General features: G+C 38.5%; 1 protein-coding gene across 5 annotated transcripts in view; it reads left to right on the forward strand.

Moving 5' to 3' along the window:
- Positions 1-16,879, forward strand: part of LOC107209761 (receptor-interacting serine/threonine-protein kinase 2-like) — a 40,913-nt gene that overhangs the window by 21,228 nt on the left and 2,806 nt on the right. For 3 of the 5 annotated variants that reach the window (XM_015639782.3, XM_033517246.1, XM_033517247.1), the window contains 12 exons: positions 6,328-6,514; positions 7,143-7,309; positions 8,479-8,640; positions 9,488-9,641; positions 9,844-9,999; positions 10,139-10,287; positions 11,101-11,150; positions 12,200-12,361; positions 12,772-12,857; positions 14,341-14,409; positions 14,697-14,862; positions 15,746-15,898. In XM_015639782.3, the coding sequence (XP_015495268.1) occupies positions 7,221-7,309; positions 8,479-8,640; positions 9,488-9,641; positions 9,844-9,999; positions 10,139-10,287; positions 11,101-11,150; positions 12,200-12,361; positions 12,772-12,857; positions 14,341-14,409; positions 14,697-14,862; positions 15,746-15,898 (1,396 nt within the window). In that variant the 5' untranslated portion in view covers positions 6,328-6,514; positions 7,143-7,220. Of the gene's footprint in view, positions 1-6,327; positions 6,515-7,142; positions 7,310-8,474; positions 8,641-9,487; positions 9,642-9,843; positions 10,000-10,138; positions 10,288-11,100; positions 11,151-12,199; positions 12,362-12,771; positions 12,858-14,340; positions 14,410-14,696; positions 14,863-15,745; positions 15,899-16,879 lie in introns of all 5 variants that reach the window. The other 2 variants (XM_033517248.1, XM_015639784.3) reach the window with 2 other exon arrangements.

Consider the following 16,879-nt stretch of genomic DNA (forward strand, 5'->3'; position numbering starts at 1 on the left):
AGGCCCAGTGAAGGCCTTTTCTAATTGTTCAATGCTAAAAACAATGTTTAACAATTGAAAGTCTTTGATGTTACATTCTTTCTTAGAGCAACATTTCACAGTTATTTTGCAGCAAGTTGTTTTTTAAAAAACCTGAAGAATCCAAACAATCTGGTTTATAAGACCATGTCCAGCTGGGATTTAAATACCTCTAAAGATGGGGACTTCCACCTCTCTGGACAACCTGTTCAACTGTACAATCACTTTTATGGTGTTTTCCTATGTTTGAATGGTTTCCTGTGCTTCAATTTCTTCTTACTGTTTTTTATGCATTCACTGGGCAACATCGAGTCTTGCTCCATCTTTGCTTCCTCCCATCAGGTGTTTACATACATCAGAAAGATCCCTCTGAGCTTTATCATGAAGCTAAGCAATCTTTATTCTCTCAGCCTCTCCTCCCATGTTAGATAATCCAATTATCTGATCGATTTCCTGACCCTTTGCTAGACTTACTCCATGTCCACCATGCACAGGGAAGCCCAGAGCAGGGGATACATCTCCAGATGTGGTCTCACCAGTGCTGAGCAAGATCTCTCTTGACTTACTGGCAGTGTTTTTCTGAACACAGCCCAGGATTCTTGTCATCATCTGCCACACATCTCCTTGCTGCTGACCTACTAAGGACCCCAAAGTTCTCTCCTGCAGAGCTGCCTTCCACCTGGCTGCCACCAGCATGTACTGGTGCCTGGGGTTATTCGCACACCCTCTGTGCTGTGGCACTGGACATTCCCCTCTGACTTCCATGTGACTCCTGTTTGTGCCTTCCATCATCCTCTTGAGCTGCTTCTGAGGCACAGCTCAGCCACTGGCTTTTAATCCACAGAGTCTCTGAGTTGGGTGTACACACTGGCAAATGTCTGCTGCTGCATTTTGCTTTAAGAGGAAAACATGTCCAAGAGGAAAACATGTCCAAGGGATGTGCAGATATGCTTAATGACTGCTGCTTCTCACAATCGTGGACCTGAGCCTCCAGCTGGAATTTGTGTAAGCTGGGAAAACCATGGCTTTTCCCCAGGCTTGCCAGTGTTAGGGGTTATCAGCTTTTGCACGAATTCTAAATGTTTCCTTTTCAGTGTCTGCCACAGAGCTGTCTGTTTTGATACCTGCTTTCCTGTAGCACTGAAGCTGAGAGGAAAAGTGAATACATGTCACTTGAGGACATGGATAAGCCTCGTGGGGTTTTTTTTGTCTCTCGCAATACAATCCGGGAATTTGCAACAGGTCATTTCTCTTCTTGTCACTTCCTGGAAAGAACACAATAGAACAAAGTCCACCCAGTAGAGGCTATTCTCACTCATGCCACACTGCTATTTTCAGCTTTAAAATGCAAAAGTCCAAAAAGTTCATCCAGTGATATTATTAGAACTGTTTACTGTTCAGTGAAATTCATTTGCCTGTATTAAAATGGATTGATCACTGACAAGTTAAAAGAGTCAAAACATCAATCCCAAAAGATTATGCTGCATTACCACATTTTCTTGAACTATAGGACTATTACTATATTTTGTCTCCAGTGTCTTTGCCACAGATGAAATGCTGAATTCCAAAGAAAGCTAGCACACAGGCACCACAGGGCAGGCAGCACTTGGGTTCTCTAGCCTCTTTGGACACTGTCTGTGTGCCTCTCTTGCTGTGTGTCCCTGTTCTCTCTTCACTTTCACAGGAGAAATGATCATGATCTCCACAGACTAAGCCACAAAAAAATTTACTGGAAGTAAGTGTCAAGCAGAAGTCAGAAAACTGCAATGCTCACTCTCATCTGAGGAGCTTGTTTGCAATATTACCAACTCAGTCAAAAACTCAGCCATTCAAACTAATATGCATTTGATGAGACTATGTGTAATAAACAATGTCTTGTGTTTTTTCATTGTCTTCTAGTTTTGGGTCTGTAATGAATAGTTTCAGATGATTTCAATTTGGCAATCTCCAAATGAAAGCTGAAACTTAACCTCTTGATTACTGCAATATCTGTTAAAAATACTTTATTAATAATTTATTTTACTTAAGTCCCATAATCAGATTTTTTTTTTTCCATAAATATACCTCCTTTCACTTTTTTAAGTGCTGTCTCTTCACATCATTTATGCTGGATTCTAGTCCAGCTAAAATTTTTAAGGTTGACAAAGGCTCTTTTGGTCTGCAAAGAGTTATGTGACTGGTGGTGGGAAAACTGTTGGGAAAACGAAGTAAATTCTCCATGTTTTACATCCTCTGTGTTGTTTGGCTGCTTTCCACAGAAGAGAAGGAAGTTCTCATCTCTGGCAGCGTTGGACTTAATTCCAGTTCAGTATGCTAATAACCAAATTCAAAGAATATATTTCACCATAAGCAGAGTGTTTTCCTAAATGACTGAAAGCCAATGGATGTTTACTGCAGCAATTCAGAAGTCTTTCTTCCATGGCACTACATTCGAGTGGCTTCCAAGCAGGCTTGATTATACCAACACTTATAGGGAATCAGTACCAATCTGTATGCTCCAGATGCTTTTAATCTACAGGTTGTTGCAACTTTAAAAAAACCTCAGCCAAACAAAAAAATCTCCAAATGAACCCAAATCAGCCCTGCAACTGAAAAACAGCATTTGGTCAAGATCAGATTTTTTAAAAATTGTTGTTGATGATTTGTGCCCAGATGCATAGTTTCACACTCCAGAATTGCCAGGTACAGAAAAGGCAGCACTTAGAATCAAGCCAATTAAAACATTGCCCACTTTCTGGTGGAAAAATCCAGGAGACAGACATGGCACTGGAAAATATATTCGCATTATGCTGTCCTAGGGGAAAGACTTCTTTTGGGGATTGGTGAATACTGCTGCACTATTCCTCACCCTGGGACAGGTATCCTTAGGGGAGCAGGCAGGGAGTGCTCACTATGCCTAAAAGAGCTTGGGATTTGCTTGGTGTGTGTGAAGGCTTTGAAAGCTGCTTATAAAGCCTCACCTCTGACACACATTCACAGCAAGGTCACACAATGCAGCCTCTGACATTTCACCATCAGCTTACTAGAACTACTTATCTGCAGGTACATAATTGACATACCTGGAGGTTCACATTTCTCCACCCTGTCTTAATACAGTTTAGGGTGTCATGTTCCAAAACATATCACAGTTTGGGATGAGGACTTGTAGCAAGTATGATTCCCTAAACTCTCTGCAGTCTGGGAGTTTTTCCAATTTACATGAATTATTGGGTCATACCTGTTTAAGATTTCACTGTACAAATAATTAGGTAAAGAATCAATACATTTCTTTGATAGAATATAATTAGCAGAGGTGCTTGGCACTACTCATTTTATGGAAATTGCCAAAGGCTAGAAGCTTTGATAACCTTTGTTTAGTCATCTCATTAATAGCAAAATTAATTTTGTAAGTATTTCCCAAAATACACTGGTATGGTAAAAATAAAACAAACAAACAAAAATAGAAAAGGGAGGCTTAGTTCAATGACACATCCATGAAATGGAAAAGGGACATAATAGTTTTGTATCTTCAAGTATCCCATTACAGCGAGTGAGTGTTTTTCCTGTTTGGAGTCTTGTCTTCCAGAGCAAGATGATTAAATCATTGGCTGCACTCAGGCACTACAGCCCAGCTTTTATAAAGCTGAACTACATACCATTTGAATCCTGCAAATCTAAAACCTACAGCATTTTAACATTATCTCCTTATAAGTCCTCCCAAAATAGACAGGGTGCCAAAGAATACAGCACCTTAGAACTTACCTCCTTGCCAAAAGTTAACCTGCCCAGAGGCTCAACTGGAATGGCCAGATTGAGAAATGATGCTGGGAACTCTTCTGAAATATCCAAGTGTAGTGTTTACTGAATATGTATCAGAGGCTTTGGTATTTGGGTCATCTCAATGCTTCAATCTTCTGGTCCTGTGTCATTCTTCCGTTGTACACTCTCTCTCTCTATTCATGCTTTGTCTTATGTCATGGCCCTTTAAAGCTACTCTTTGTAAAACCCTTATTTTATTCTAAATTTGATCATAACTCTTTGTGACTGTTATGAAGAGAAGACTTATAAACCACTTGTGTCTTAAACTGTTATTCTTTAGGTATCATTATTATTCCTGCTTTCAGGATGTTAAGGTACGGTTAAAATCATATTTATGTTTCCTATGAACTGTCATAGTTTGTGAATGAGACACAAAAATAAGTTAGGATTAAAAAAGCAAAACTTCTAGCTCTTCTTATGGTTAGGTTTTAAAAGACTTAATTTTGATACTTTGAAAAGTAAATTAATAAATATGATGTCTTTTAACTGTTCATTCTTTGACAATATGAGAGTCAGTTTTGTTTGTCTTCTGAATGGACTAAACACTGGGCTCTGGGTTCTTTTAGATCCATGACTTTGCTGAAAGACTTGTGCTGTCATTTAGCATGAATGTACATATGAGAAATAACTACTATCTCAGAATGCTTCCTGCAGTTATAGTCAGATGCCCCTGCCAAACCTTCTGTGATGGCTGGATTCACTCACTAAAAGGAATCCTGCAGGCACTCACATAATGAACATTTAAAGTCCTGCTCTTCAGATTATCTTTCTGTTCACTGTTGTTTCCCCATCCATATGGCTGGAATGCACTCAGTGGTATTTCCAATGGAACTCAGTCTCTCCCTGTCCCTGAGAACAGCACACAGCCCCTGGGCATCAGGCAGCTGCTGGTTCTGGCAGGAGTGTCTGTCCTTCTCCAGCACCTATTTAGCTGCCTGTATGGCAATGAATGAAAGCTATGCACACGAGATGAGAATGATTCAATGTCTCTCTTACCCATTACTCTCTGCTGCAAGGTCTTATTCCAAGTATTTTACATTATTACGAGGAAAACAAACAAAAAAAAACAACAAAAAAACCTCAACAATTTACAGTGAAACTAATTTTTTTTTTCTTCACTGTCTGATTTCTGCACAAGACTGGCCTTGTGGAAGCCTACAGATTTCCTTGCCCACTGTTTATGAGTGTTCATAGTATGTGAGAAATCTTAATTTCTCTGGATGAATTATATTTAGGTAACATACTGTTTTGGTTTTTTTTAATTAACATGTTCAGTTAATAAGAATGTTTAATTAGGTCAGACCTGCACTGTAAATTGGCCTGTAAATTTCTGCTTTCTTCACATATGGATTAAAATTAAGCTTTCTGGTTTTATGCTAAGGGGGTTTTTTAAGCTGAAAACAATAGTCAAAAGGAGTAAACAAATGTAGAATTGTTCTAGTACTCTAGTTTCCCCATCACATGATATTCTAAAAATACAGATCTACCTAAAACTACTTTAAGTGTCAAATAATTTCAGTAAAATTAAGTCCTTCAAATTTAGATACAAAGCTCCTCTGCAGAACTTTCTTTAATTAGCTGTATGGATTTTGAAGAGTTTGTGATTCTCCTGCAGCACAGGCTGAGCCAGACAGGCCAACACCTTTTAAAGAGGAAAACATTTTTAATGCACTTTCCACAGAAGTATAGAATATATATAAACAAAATTATATGAAAATATATATAAACAAAAATTAATGTGGTATTGATAAACCAAAGCCAAGGAAGGAGGATCCTGTGGTACCAACAACACAACCTGACATGCTTCCAGCCTTCTCTAGGATTGTAACAGCCCACTTTTCTCACCTTTGCTGCTTCTGTCTCCTCATACTAAATTTCCCTTGAGGAGGGGTGTGCTGGGCAGAGAAAGCTGATGCTGGTTAGAGAGTTAGAGCTGTCAGCAAAAGTACACTGTGAACTTCCCCCTCATAGTGTGCTTCCTCTCAGGCCACACAGCCCTGGCCACATGATTTTATGATAAAAGGGACTTTCCTGTGATCACGGGAGGATTAGCTAACTGCCTCACTGCTCCTCCCCAGGACAGGGGGAGGTTAGGGTTTCATCCAAAACCAGCTGAAGTCTCTGGACAGAATCTCATTTACTGACACTGCTTTTAAGTCAGACTCTATAAATAGAGAAATTTGCATAAAATGTGATCAACTGAAACAACTGCTCTCTAAGTTTCCACCTTGCATGCAGCAGTCTCACCAGCCCTCAGTGGGAATGTGTATGATAAGGGCCTAGCAGGAACACAATTAGGCTCTGTAAGGTTTTCATAAAATTAAAGGTATACAGAACTTTTGTCACTTTCTAGCCCAGCCTCCTGCTAAAGGCAGGACTGCTGGCAGTGCTGAATCAGGTCAGCCATGGTTTTGTTTAGCTAAGTCTAGAGGACCTTTAAAGGATGGAGGCTCTGAAACCTGAGTGGCACATAAAGAACTTCATTACTCACCTGGTGAATTTTTGTTCTAGCATCTGGCTTGAAGTTCTGAAGTTGAGACACCTGCCCATGCCACTGCTGGTTATCTGCCACTATGGAGAAGAATTTGTCTCTATCTTCATAATTGATTTTCAAATAGCTGTAGAATTCAAACTGATCTCTCCTTGGCCTGCTGCATCTGCCAGAGCAAGACTGGCCCTCTCAGCCTCTCGTTGTAAGGTATGTGTTCCAGGGCCCCATCTTGGTAGCTGTGTATTGTGTCCTCTCCAGTTTGTCAACATTTTCTTTGAACTGAGGGCCCTAAAGCTGCTCCCAGTATTTCAGCCTCACCATTTCTGGGCACTGAGGCACCATAACTTGTTTCACTTTCCTGACTGCATTTCTAATGCATCCCAGCATTTAATTTTCTTCTTTTGTGATGAGAACATACTACTGGCTCATGACCAGCTGGACTTTCACCCTAACCCCTACATCCTCTTCAGGAGGGCTGTTTGACAGCCAATTGAACCTGACTTCTCTGCAACACGACATTACCCTATGCCTGTCCACCCTCCTACAAGAAACTCAGCATTTATTTCCTGTTTTAAGATCAACTTGGCTTAAAATATTTAGGGGGTTTTTAACTTGTGCTGTCAGCTTGACCCACTGCAGAAATCAGTATCAGCTGCACAGTCTGAGCACAGCTCCACATAATTCTGTACCTGGGCTGTATCCAACATGGTATTTTACACTGTTATATACCTTTCTCTCTTGATGTGGAAGAAGCAGCTGTCCAGCTTCTCTGCAATTGCTCTCATCTACAGTCACTAAGGAGTTACAGTTTGTGTATCTGACCAGGAAATGTTAGATGTTTGCAGGCAGCCAATAAAAGGAGAGATCAACAAGCAAGCTGACTCACCGGCAGGAAATCTCGAGCTGTGTTTGAATGCGGTTCAAAGCGACTCACACTTGGGATCAGCAGTTTCACTCCATTCATTCCACCCATTCCATCGTTTTATGTTTGAATTTCCAGAGGTAAGATGATTTTTATTTCCAGTTTCTTTCCCTGAGACACCTGTATATTAATGTACTTTCTCTCATAGTAAGGAAACATTTTTGCTATGAATTAACTTTTTAAAATTACCTTATAATTATAAACTTGAAATAAATGGCTTTTATAGCAGTCTTTTTCATGACCCTGTCTGCATGGCTGGGCAAGGATGGCAAAGTTATCCAAGACTTTTAGTGTCTTACTAAAAAATAATGCAAACCATTTCCTTGCATAGGTAATCTCTGGAATATTGACTTAGAGGGTTGATAATGAGATTTTTAAAGGATATGGGAGAAAAAGCATTCAAAAGAGCAGAATTATTGAAAGAATGTCTTGGTACCTTGCAATACGAAGATGTAGAAACTCAGACACAGGGAGAATGGTGCTTATCATGTCATGACATGGCTTTTAACATTAAAAATGGAAGTGGTTTCTGTTTCAATTCCAAAAAGTCTCCAGTTTTATTAGATTTTGAAAATCCAAAATAAAGAGCTGATGATTAGCTTTAATTTCTAAGTATCCAGTGAGCGAGAGCTCAAAAAATGCTTATATTATTACTTGATTCAATTTTAAATAAAAACTAATACTTTCAAGAATGGTTTAGGTGATAAAACCATTATTTGGTCTTCCATGCACTATGGTTGGAGTTGAGTAAATTTTTTTGGCTATTTAAATTATTATTTATTGCTGTATAGAATAAAAATGAGACATCATTTTGCTTCTGCCAGCATTTTGTTTACCTCCTTTACATTCAGGACTGGTAGATTTGTGTGGCCTGTCTTTGCAACTTTAAGGAATAAATTGCTCATTTGGAAAATTATCTTCATTCAGAGGAATCTTTTCAAATTTTATGAAATTGTTAATTTGTCAGCCTCATCTCTTCTGTAAGGAGATTTCAGAGAAGCAATAATGATGAGCAATTAATTAGCATCTTGAAGCTTCAGGTGGAAAATTATGGTCCAGACACTCCTTTGCAATTAGTACATTTTTCCTCTCTTTGTAAGGAAAGTCTGACACAGAGTGGTGAAAGGAAGGCTCTTGGATTTGTTATTTTGGAAGTAAGGGGAGATGCAACTTCACTGTGCTTTGGTAATTGTGGCAAAAAACCCTCTTAAATTCTTTTCTTTTCTGACACATTTTTCCCCCAAGCCAGCCATCAAGAAATGGCCAGTCCATTACCGATGGTAACCCAGGAAGATTTGGAAAGCTTTACTTTGACCAGAACAGGCTCAGGCTTTGCACTCAAAGCCTTTCATATTTCCTGGAATACTTCCATCTCTGTGAAGCTGCTGACCAGCCAGGACACTACAGACAGGTATGGGTCTCATCTGCCCAACCAACCCCACTGATGGGCAGCACAGACCTGCAGTGGTGGCACCAGAACAAATCGTGGCTTATCCAGGATCACCTCATCCCTAAGCACATCTCCATTCCTAGAAATCCTGACCAACCAAGAGGCAACTTGGAGGCAACTTTACTGAGAAACAAGCTCTATGTTTTTTTACAATTTTTTTATGAAGTAGAGCTTAATTCTGAAGTCAATAATTAATCTACTATAATAATGTCTACAAACCCGGATCAGTAATAACAGTATGCTAAGGTGTTATTTTTCTAGAGGTCCCTGAAGAGACCTCAGTTGAATTTAATCTAAACCAGCCTGCACAGATGAAAGCAGGTGATATGGGAGGAGGGGAGGTAATGGCCAGGGTTACACAGCAGTGAGATGTGCAAGAAAAGCATGGAAACACATAATTTCCTTGCCAATGCGGATGTCACTAATAGCAAAAGAATACAAGTTATTTGGAACTGTAAAAGTAAATCTTTGTTTTATTCTTAATCTAGTATTTCATATACTCCAGCTTTTTCCCACCTTCACACTTCAATCCTGCTTCAAACTGTGCTCTTATGTTCATATTAAAGCATCCAGAAGTCTTTCATTTTATATTAGAAAAATTAAATTTACTTTATATTATAAAAATACACTACACTACAACTGCTTCATGTTCTTACAGTTGTTTGTAAGATTATATGATACTGGGTTATTATAAATAATACTAGTTTATGTTCAACCACATGGTTCTCACTCATTTCCACATCCTACACTTGCATCTTCCACTGAAGTTCACTTCAGTCTAACCTGCCTTTACTTGTGTTTTTTTCAGGGAGTGGAAGTTGCTACTTCAGGACATAGCAAGTGTCAGACACTATGAGTCTGAACATCTCCTGCCTTTCCTTGGAATTTACCAGTACCATGGACTTGTGGGGACAGTGACTGAATGGATGAACAATGGATCCCTCCACTCCCTCATCCATGAGGTAGATAAAAGATGTCATCTTTGAGGTGATAAAATTAATTACAAGATCAAAGTAAAATCAATATGTAAATTATGGATAGTAGTCACAATCTGTTCTTCAGTTTCTTCATTATGCTTCTGTATTGTAGTTCTGTTTGTTGTCAAATGAAAATGGGAATAGTAACAACTTCACTGTACCAAAACCTGTATTTTGTGTTGCTTAGCATCAACTGTACCCAGAACTTCCCTTTCCCTTACTCATAAGGATCCTGTTGGATGTGGCTGAAGGGCTGCACCAACTTCACAGCCTTGGACCTGCTCTCTGCCACTGCAGCTTGAAACCTTCCAATGTGCTTTTGGATGTGCAGTACAGAGCCAAGGTAGGAGCTTCTACTGTTAGTCCTTTAATGTAAAATCCAGTGATTGTCCTATTGTTGAATATATTGATCTTAGCAGTCAACATTTGATACAAGACTTGTTATATTGTTACTAAAATTACTTTTGCTCACATTTCCATAGATATCAGATTATGGCCTAACCAACTGGAGGAAACAGCAACTGAGGTCAGACCTGCAGAACTGCCATCACAGAAACTGCCAGGATTTAGTGTATCTTCCTCCTGAAATACTTGAAGGAGGCCTCCCTTCCCAGGAAGGTGATATTTACAGGTGAGTGAATGAGTTTCTAAGGAGTTTCTAAGGGCACATCATACCTAGTCCATGCTGTGCTCTACAATGCTGCCAAAACACTTATCTTCAAAGATATTACAGTAGAAATGCCAGACATACATAATGCAGTAGGGTAGTATGGCACATGAGGCCAATCACAGCAGTGAATTAACTTTTAATTTCCCATCTTTGGTGAATAAAATTAAGTTAAGAACTGTTCTCAAAGTCAGTCATATAAATATTTATATAATGGACCTAAATGTTTTAAAAGTGTAACAGCTGCCAAAACTTTCAGATATATTTAGAAGCCTCATAACTGCTTCACATAGTTTAGAAGTGTAAATTGTTGTTTGCTTTAGTTTCAGAAGGAATCATTTATGCCTAGATCAGGCCCAGGTAAAAATAAAATCTTTCCCTCAACAGTGTCCCATTAAGATCCTATGGAATCTCTGCTGGGATAAGTTACTGAGCCACTGAAGCACCTGTACTTTTTAACAAAATGATTTATACAAAGGAGAGAGATTACTCACTGCCACATGTCCCTTTTGGGTATATTACATACATTGTGGATGCCTCAGTAAATGAGAGGACCACAAAGTGCCACTGGTCTGGATGGATACACATCATCATGACCAGCACACAGAGCTGAGGACTAATATTTTAAATAACTTTTAAGGAGACCACTCTTCTGATTTCTTTTATGAAACATACAAAGTCAAACTCCTGAAAACAGAATTAAACTCTTGAAACAGAATGTAGATTCAGATTGCAAACTAATGAATGATCTTTCACTGTTTTGTTGGTTTTTTTCAGTTTTGGAATCCTGTGTTGGGAGAGTCTCAGCAGACAGAAACCTTTTGGAGGTATTTATTGTTCATGTTAGACTTTGTGCTGTCCACATCTTGTCCACAAATTCCCTTATTGTAGTGAAATTATGACACAAACACCGTCTTTTCAGATGTCCCTTTGCCTTCTCTTACTGTTACAGCACAAAGCTCCACATTAGAGGATGTAAATATTACAATTCCTCACCAAATCCTAAATGTTTCTGAAGAAGCTGCTCTTTCTGAAGGGAAAAAGCAGAGCCTCTTCCCCCACTAGTATCATCAATCTGTGCTCGCTGAAGCATTATCACTGAGATGGGTTTTGCACGTACCTTCAGAGAGAAGGAATATCACTTCATAAAATCAGTGACAAGTAGCTAATTTTAATGAGCAGAATACTCCATTTTACAGTTGCTGTGAATTTCAAATACCAATCCTGACAGAAATGTCAGTTCATGAGGGATTATCTTAAGGAAGCAGGGGATCTTACTTTCTTAGACAAAAGTGTGAGCAGTTGAAGAGAACTTAGTTTACAAAGCATTATATAATAATTGTCAGTGTCTAGGAACAATCCCTATTACATGGAAGTAGAGATCAGTAAGGGCTTCTTTGCTATGGGCTTCATCCTGCATGGCAAAACTGATTGAAGGACTCCTGTGTTTTACAGACTGAGAACCTTCAAAAAATTCTGCATGGAATAATATTTAAATGCCCATACAGCTTATGGCTGCCATCTTGAGGCTGTTCAATGTAGATTCCTTTTTTTTTTTTTTTTCCAATTCTTTTGTTATACTCTCATAATGCAAGTGTAAGGCTTTATATAAAACTCTGCTTAAAATAATAGCCTGTATTCCTGAGATATCTGTGCATGGTTACAGTACAAGTTTACATAACCATTTGTGACTCAGTATTGAACAGAGTTCTTTATCCTGAAAGGTCCTGTTGCAATAAGCAGCTATATCTATTGTTAAAGGCTAGCATATCTACTTTCAAGAACATTAATATATCTTTCCTTTTGACTTACATTGGATGTAATTTTAAGAGGTCTTTAATATTTTTTGGCAGTGACATTTTCTATTAAATTGTAGGTCAAACAACCCTGCTTGATGTTTTGAGAGGAATCTGCAGCAGTTTGCGGCCAGGCATTTCAGAAAAGTTCATACCAAGTAATTTGCCTGAGAGGAATAGATTGTTGCACCTCATTGTTCTGTGCTGGCATCAAAAATCAGATTATAGACCACACACTGCAGGTAACATTCAGGATTTCTTTCGGTGCAAGATTATTAATGGAGACAGTCTTTGTAGGAGCTCTAACACTTTGAACAACTGAAGTGAAAATGGTCTTTAGATCATCAGACTACCTTTGATGTTTCCTCTGACTGAAGTTTCCTACCAGAGATTGACTTATTTATCTCCAAAATTTTGTTTACTATAAGGTAAAGTGTGAGGTTGAAGTTGTATTTAACTAATTTCCTCTAATTAATCCAATTTCTCAATATAATAGTAAATATGATTATACCAATATAATAGTAAATTATATAAATGATATATGATTTTTAATATTATATTGATGATACCAATATAATAGTAAATATGATGATAAATGTATACATGCTTTCCTTCACAATGTAGTGTTTAAAGTGCTTTATTGCCCCTGCAGAATGTGTACACCTTCTAAATGGAGTTTTGACTAGTATAAATAAGGAGGAAATTTCTGCAGCAATCTACAATTTGATGGATGCAAAGGTTAGTGCAAAATTTCTTGTTCTCCTACAACATTATTTAATTTGCTCAATTGCAATCTTTCTGACCCAAAGCCAGTGAAGGTTTTGTCTTGATTGTTTTACTAGTCATGCCAGAGAGCTGGGGAGTACCCTTTGGCACTTCAGGTTCATTCAGAAATTGTACAATATATATTGTGAGGTCCTCCAGAAAATTAGTCAATTGCTACATGCTATTTTAAAAATATTTTGACTTCTTTCTAGTCACCACCTGGACTCAGCCTGGCAAACCCACGTGAGTGAGAACAAACATCAGCTCAAGTACTGCAGACTAGGGCTAGAACCAAGGACGGGTTTTTCATATGTACTGGTTAGAAACCCTCTAGTTCTAAACCTGAACAGCATTTGTACCTGTGGTAGCAATAGCAGTAACAACACTGCTCTGTACCCTTCACTGCTTCTAAATTGCCAGGCTTTCAGGAAAAGACACTGCTCGTCCCAGGGGCTCTCTAATACCACAGGAGGGGCTGGGGAACAGCCAGCAACCAAGGGAATAAAACTAGCTCCATATCTGCTCACACTGCTATGGGAAACCTGGCACAGATGTGACTGCTACAAACATAGCTACATCCTGGCTAGTTAACATAGGCACTGAACAAAAACAGTCACACACGTGTTTTGGCCCTTGGACAAGGACTCTGGCTCTAGCTGGAGTTACACAACCCATGCTGTGTTGTTGATTTCATTACTGTGTGTTGTGTATGTTGATGCATGCTGCACTATTTCTATATGTTGTAATCACACTCTGGGCTTACAGAACAGCCCTTGATCAATGTTTTAATAGGTGGCAATGTCAGAGTCAGAGTAATTTTTAAATAAAAACTGTTGAAGTTTATTTGGGATTGAAACATTAAATTATGGAATATTTGGCAGTACAGTCTCCCTTGAGAAAAGTTTTATTTTTCAATTTCTTACATTGTGAAGACTTATTTTTGTTAATGAGCATAATTTAGTGTTCAAACAACTGAACTGATAAGTCCAAAATTACTCTGAAAATGATACTGAAGTTTCTGGGAAATTGATTCGCAACTATTGAAGTATAAAATCTCAAAAATAGTTTAACAAATCTGCTGTGGATGTTCAAACTGGAAAAAAGTTACAAGTGTTGACACATCCTTACTGCAGATAGTTTGGCACACTGAATACAGGATGGCCATGCTGTTTGGCTATTTAAAAGCAAACATGTTCTAGCTAGCCCAATCTCAATACAATCTTATTTTCACTTTCCTCTGCATGATTCAACACTGGGTTTTAAAATAAATTTGAAACATTGGAAAGAGTAACAACGTAGAATTTTGTCAGAACTGGTACTATATATGAATGTACCTTACAGTTTAAGATATGTTGCCAGTGCAAGTTATGTTACTATAAATTGTTGCTCCTGACAGCTGTGAATGGAACAAACCACGTCTACACTTACTGCAGTCACTGTGTTTTTCTTCTTCCAGGAGAGAGCGCTTAATGCATGCAAAGGCTCAGAGACCTACACACTGCAGAGAGGCACGTGCAATTCAGAGGTGAGTTCGTGGCGCAGGAGTCTTCAGAGTATTTCATCAGCTGCTTATTTCTCCTGACAGCCCTGACACTGTATAATGCAAACACTTGGGCAAAATGTTCCTAACCAGGATAACTCCATCCAACAAAACCCACTGTTTTATCTTGTTCCAAGCAGCTCACTCTGACATTACTCTTGCAAAAACAACCTCCTTCTCTCAAGGTTTGTTTTGAACCTCTCCTGTTTAGAAACAGTTTTGGAACAAAAGTTTCCAAGAAGATAACTCTTCTCTATTTGGATCTCTTTCAGATCATCTGTCCACAAAAAGACAACCACTTAATCAGGAAGAAAATTCCTCTTGTAGTGCCAAGCTTGTCAACTGTTCTACTTGATAGCACTGCAAATACAGCAGGAAGAGATAATATTGAGATGGGTGTGTCAAATACTACCTCACAGAATGCAACAACAACAAAAGGTCACCAGCTTGAATTATATTCAGCTCCAGCTGCTATAAGAAAAGGACAAATTACTAGTTGTTCCATATAGAAATGTAATTTTTCATGCAAAATTGTCACGTCTCAGAGTAAAGCTGTGCTCTCTGCTGGTATGATCTGAAGCATGAGTTTACTGCAGGAAACCAGAGACACCACAAAGCTTTGCACTTAAATGTATAGATCAAATAATAATAAAAAAAAATCAGTAATTTTTTTTTTTTTTTTAGAATACTGAGATATAAATGTAGAGCTGCCTTTCTCTCACACATCACACATCAAATATTGCTTGTTGCTTTTGACAGAACAATTCCCTCTGGGAACTGATTTGTGCCACCAGGAATAACTGTTTATTTTGTAATTTGCTAAGAAAGAGAGATATGTTTTAAAAAGGTAATGTTGCCAGGAATGTATGAATAATTCCTGATAATCACTGTTCCTGTATAGATAACTTTCTTTACCTTTCCAATGTGGATTTGTCCTAAGTGTTTAAATTTGTATCAAGAAGAGATTGCCTATATTTCTCATGCCTTCAGGTACAAAAATTGAGACATCAGAAGTCAATTAACTGGTAGCAAAATCTACATTTCCAAGCACTTTAGTTCTGATCAATAGCCATCAGACTTATGGACAGAATAAAATGTTCCATAACTTCAATAACAAATTCCTAGAGACAGCTTGGAAAAGTCAGATGTGTATAGTAATATATGCCAAAGTTTTCCTAGGAATAATGAATGATGTATTAACAAGAGCCAAAGTAATCTCAAGTCAGTCTTCAGTTCCTATCTCCTGTAGTGAGCAACATACGTGTAATGTTTTCTTGTTCATTTCAAAGGTCTCATCTTGCTCATCTTAAACTTTTTCTAGATCACCCAGGCTCTGAGAGAAGAAAATCAAGCTCCTTTTGCACAGGTCCTTCATCTGGTTCAACTGCAGGCAAAGAGAGCAGCCAGAATAACACCCCACCACTGGCTCTTAAGCACAGACCACAACCAATGTGCCTTGGACAAGCAGTGCCAGGTAAGGCACCATTGCCACTTTGAGCTGGCAATATTCACCTTGGCCAGATCTTAGTGATTAAATTGGTTAAAACCTGGAGGAAACAGATGTTTCTAAATTTTGCGCACATTTTCAGGTATTTAGAGTAATAACTGATTCTAACTTGAAACAAATGTCTATTTGTGTATAGCTGCTCCGCTGTTCTCAGAAGTTCAGGTACTGACCACTGAAAACATTGGCATGTTCCTTTCTTTCAGGGCCACAGTGAGGCTGAGAACAGTTCTGAAAAGACCATAATAAAAATACAAAAAACACAGCACACATTGAATGTGAAATACATTAGTTGTTTAGGTCTAGAATATTTTTTTGCAATCATTTACTGTGTATTGTGTACCTCTGCAAAAGTAGCTATTGACTACAGAAAGAGGTGACAGGGGGCTCTTCATCCCCTCACATCGACCCAGGTCCTTCTGCAGAAGAGAGGCAGAAAGGGTCAGATTCTGATTTGTGAAGACTCTTTGTGGGTGAAGTTTTGTGAGGTTTTTATGCTAACTTTTTGCAAACTGGCCCATAACAATTCTCAGGCTAGCTGGCTGTCCTCCTCTACAGCAATTTACTTGAGCGATGACATAATTTCTGGATAAATCAACAGACTAGGCCATGCAGGAAAAGTTCATCACAGAACTCTCCTGGCAACACTCAGAAATCAGAATGACAGAAGCATGTTCTCCAAAGCAACACAGCTTTTGGTAGTTAATTTTCTCTTCATGTATGGTACTTACTGTACACCCTAATGTCAGCACTAGGTATTCTAATCATCACATGAAAAGAGAGAGAGCCCAAAGCTCTCATCCATTTTATCGGTAGTATTATTTTTGTTACTAATTTGGCATTGATGTATATTCATCTTCCCAGTTTCACTCTACATGTTTTGAACGCTCCTGCTACCCTGAAGTTGTCTGTCCTTCCACCTTTAGGAGAAAGTTTTCTCATCTGTGTCCA

Source organism: Parus major, chromosome 11 (genome assembly GCF_001522545.3).
Source record: "Parus major isolate Abel chromosome 11, Parus_major1.1, whole genome shotgun sequence".
NCBI classification, from domain to species: Eukaryota; Metazoa; Chordata; class Aves; order Passeriformes; family Paridae; genus Parus; species Parus major.